Raw genomic sequence first — 240 nt, forward strand, 5'->3', positions numbered from 1 at the left:
GCCCGGCACTCGGCAGGTGCGCCCGTTGTTCAGGATGGTTTTCGCTGCCCCGGGATCGTAGCTGGCGTGCCAAGGGGCGAGAGAACTGTCGTGCCGCACGTCTTTGCTGTTGATCTCAATGGGCGACTGCTTGTCTCCCTTGGCCATCGGGTAGTTTTCATGCCAGCGGTCGGGTCCTGAGGGGGGAAAGGCAGGGAAATGTCGCCCCGGCTCAGCCCCGGCCCGCCCGGCGGCCCCGCG

The 240-nt window shown here is 67.1% G+C and overlaps 1 protein-coding gene across 1 annotated transcript in view; it reads right to left on the bottom strand.

Moving 5' to 3' along the window:
- Positions 1-176, bottom strand: part of LOC104163152 (carbonic anhydrase 3-like) — a gene marked incomplete at its 5' end in the record, with an annotated part of 11,588 nt that extends 11,412 nt beyond the window's left edge. Inside the window, one exon of the mRNA XM_009702056.1 lies at positions 8-176. Coding sequence (XP_009700358.1) covers positions 8-176 — 169 coding nt within the window. The remainder of the gene's footprint in view (positions 1-7) is intronic.
- Between the last annotated feature and the right edge of the window lie 64 nt (positions 177-240).

This window comes from Cariama cristata, unplaced genomic scaffold (genome assembly GCF_000690535.1).
Source record: "Cariama cristata isolate BGI_N322 unplaced genomic scaffold, ASM69053v1 scaffold14116, whole genome shotgun sequence".
Lineage (NCBI taxonomy): Eukaryota > Metazoa > Chordata > Aves > Cariamiformes > Cariamidae > Cariama > Cariama cristata.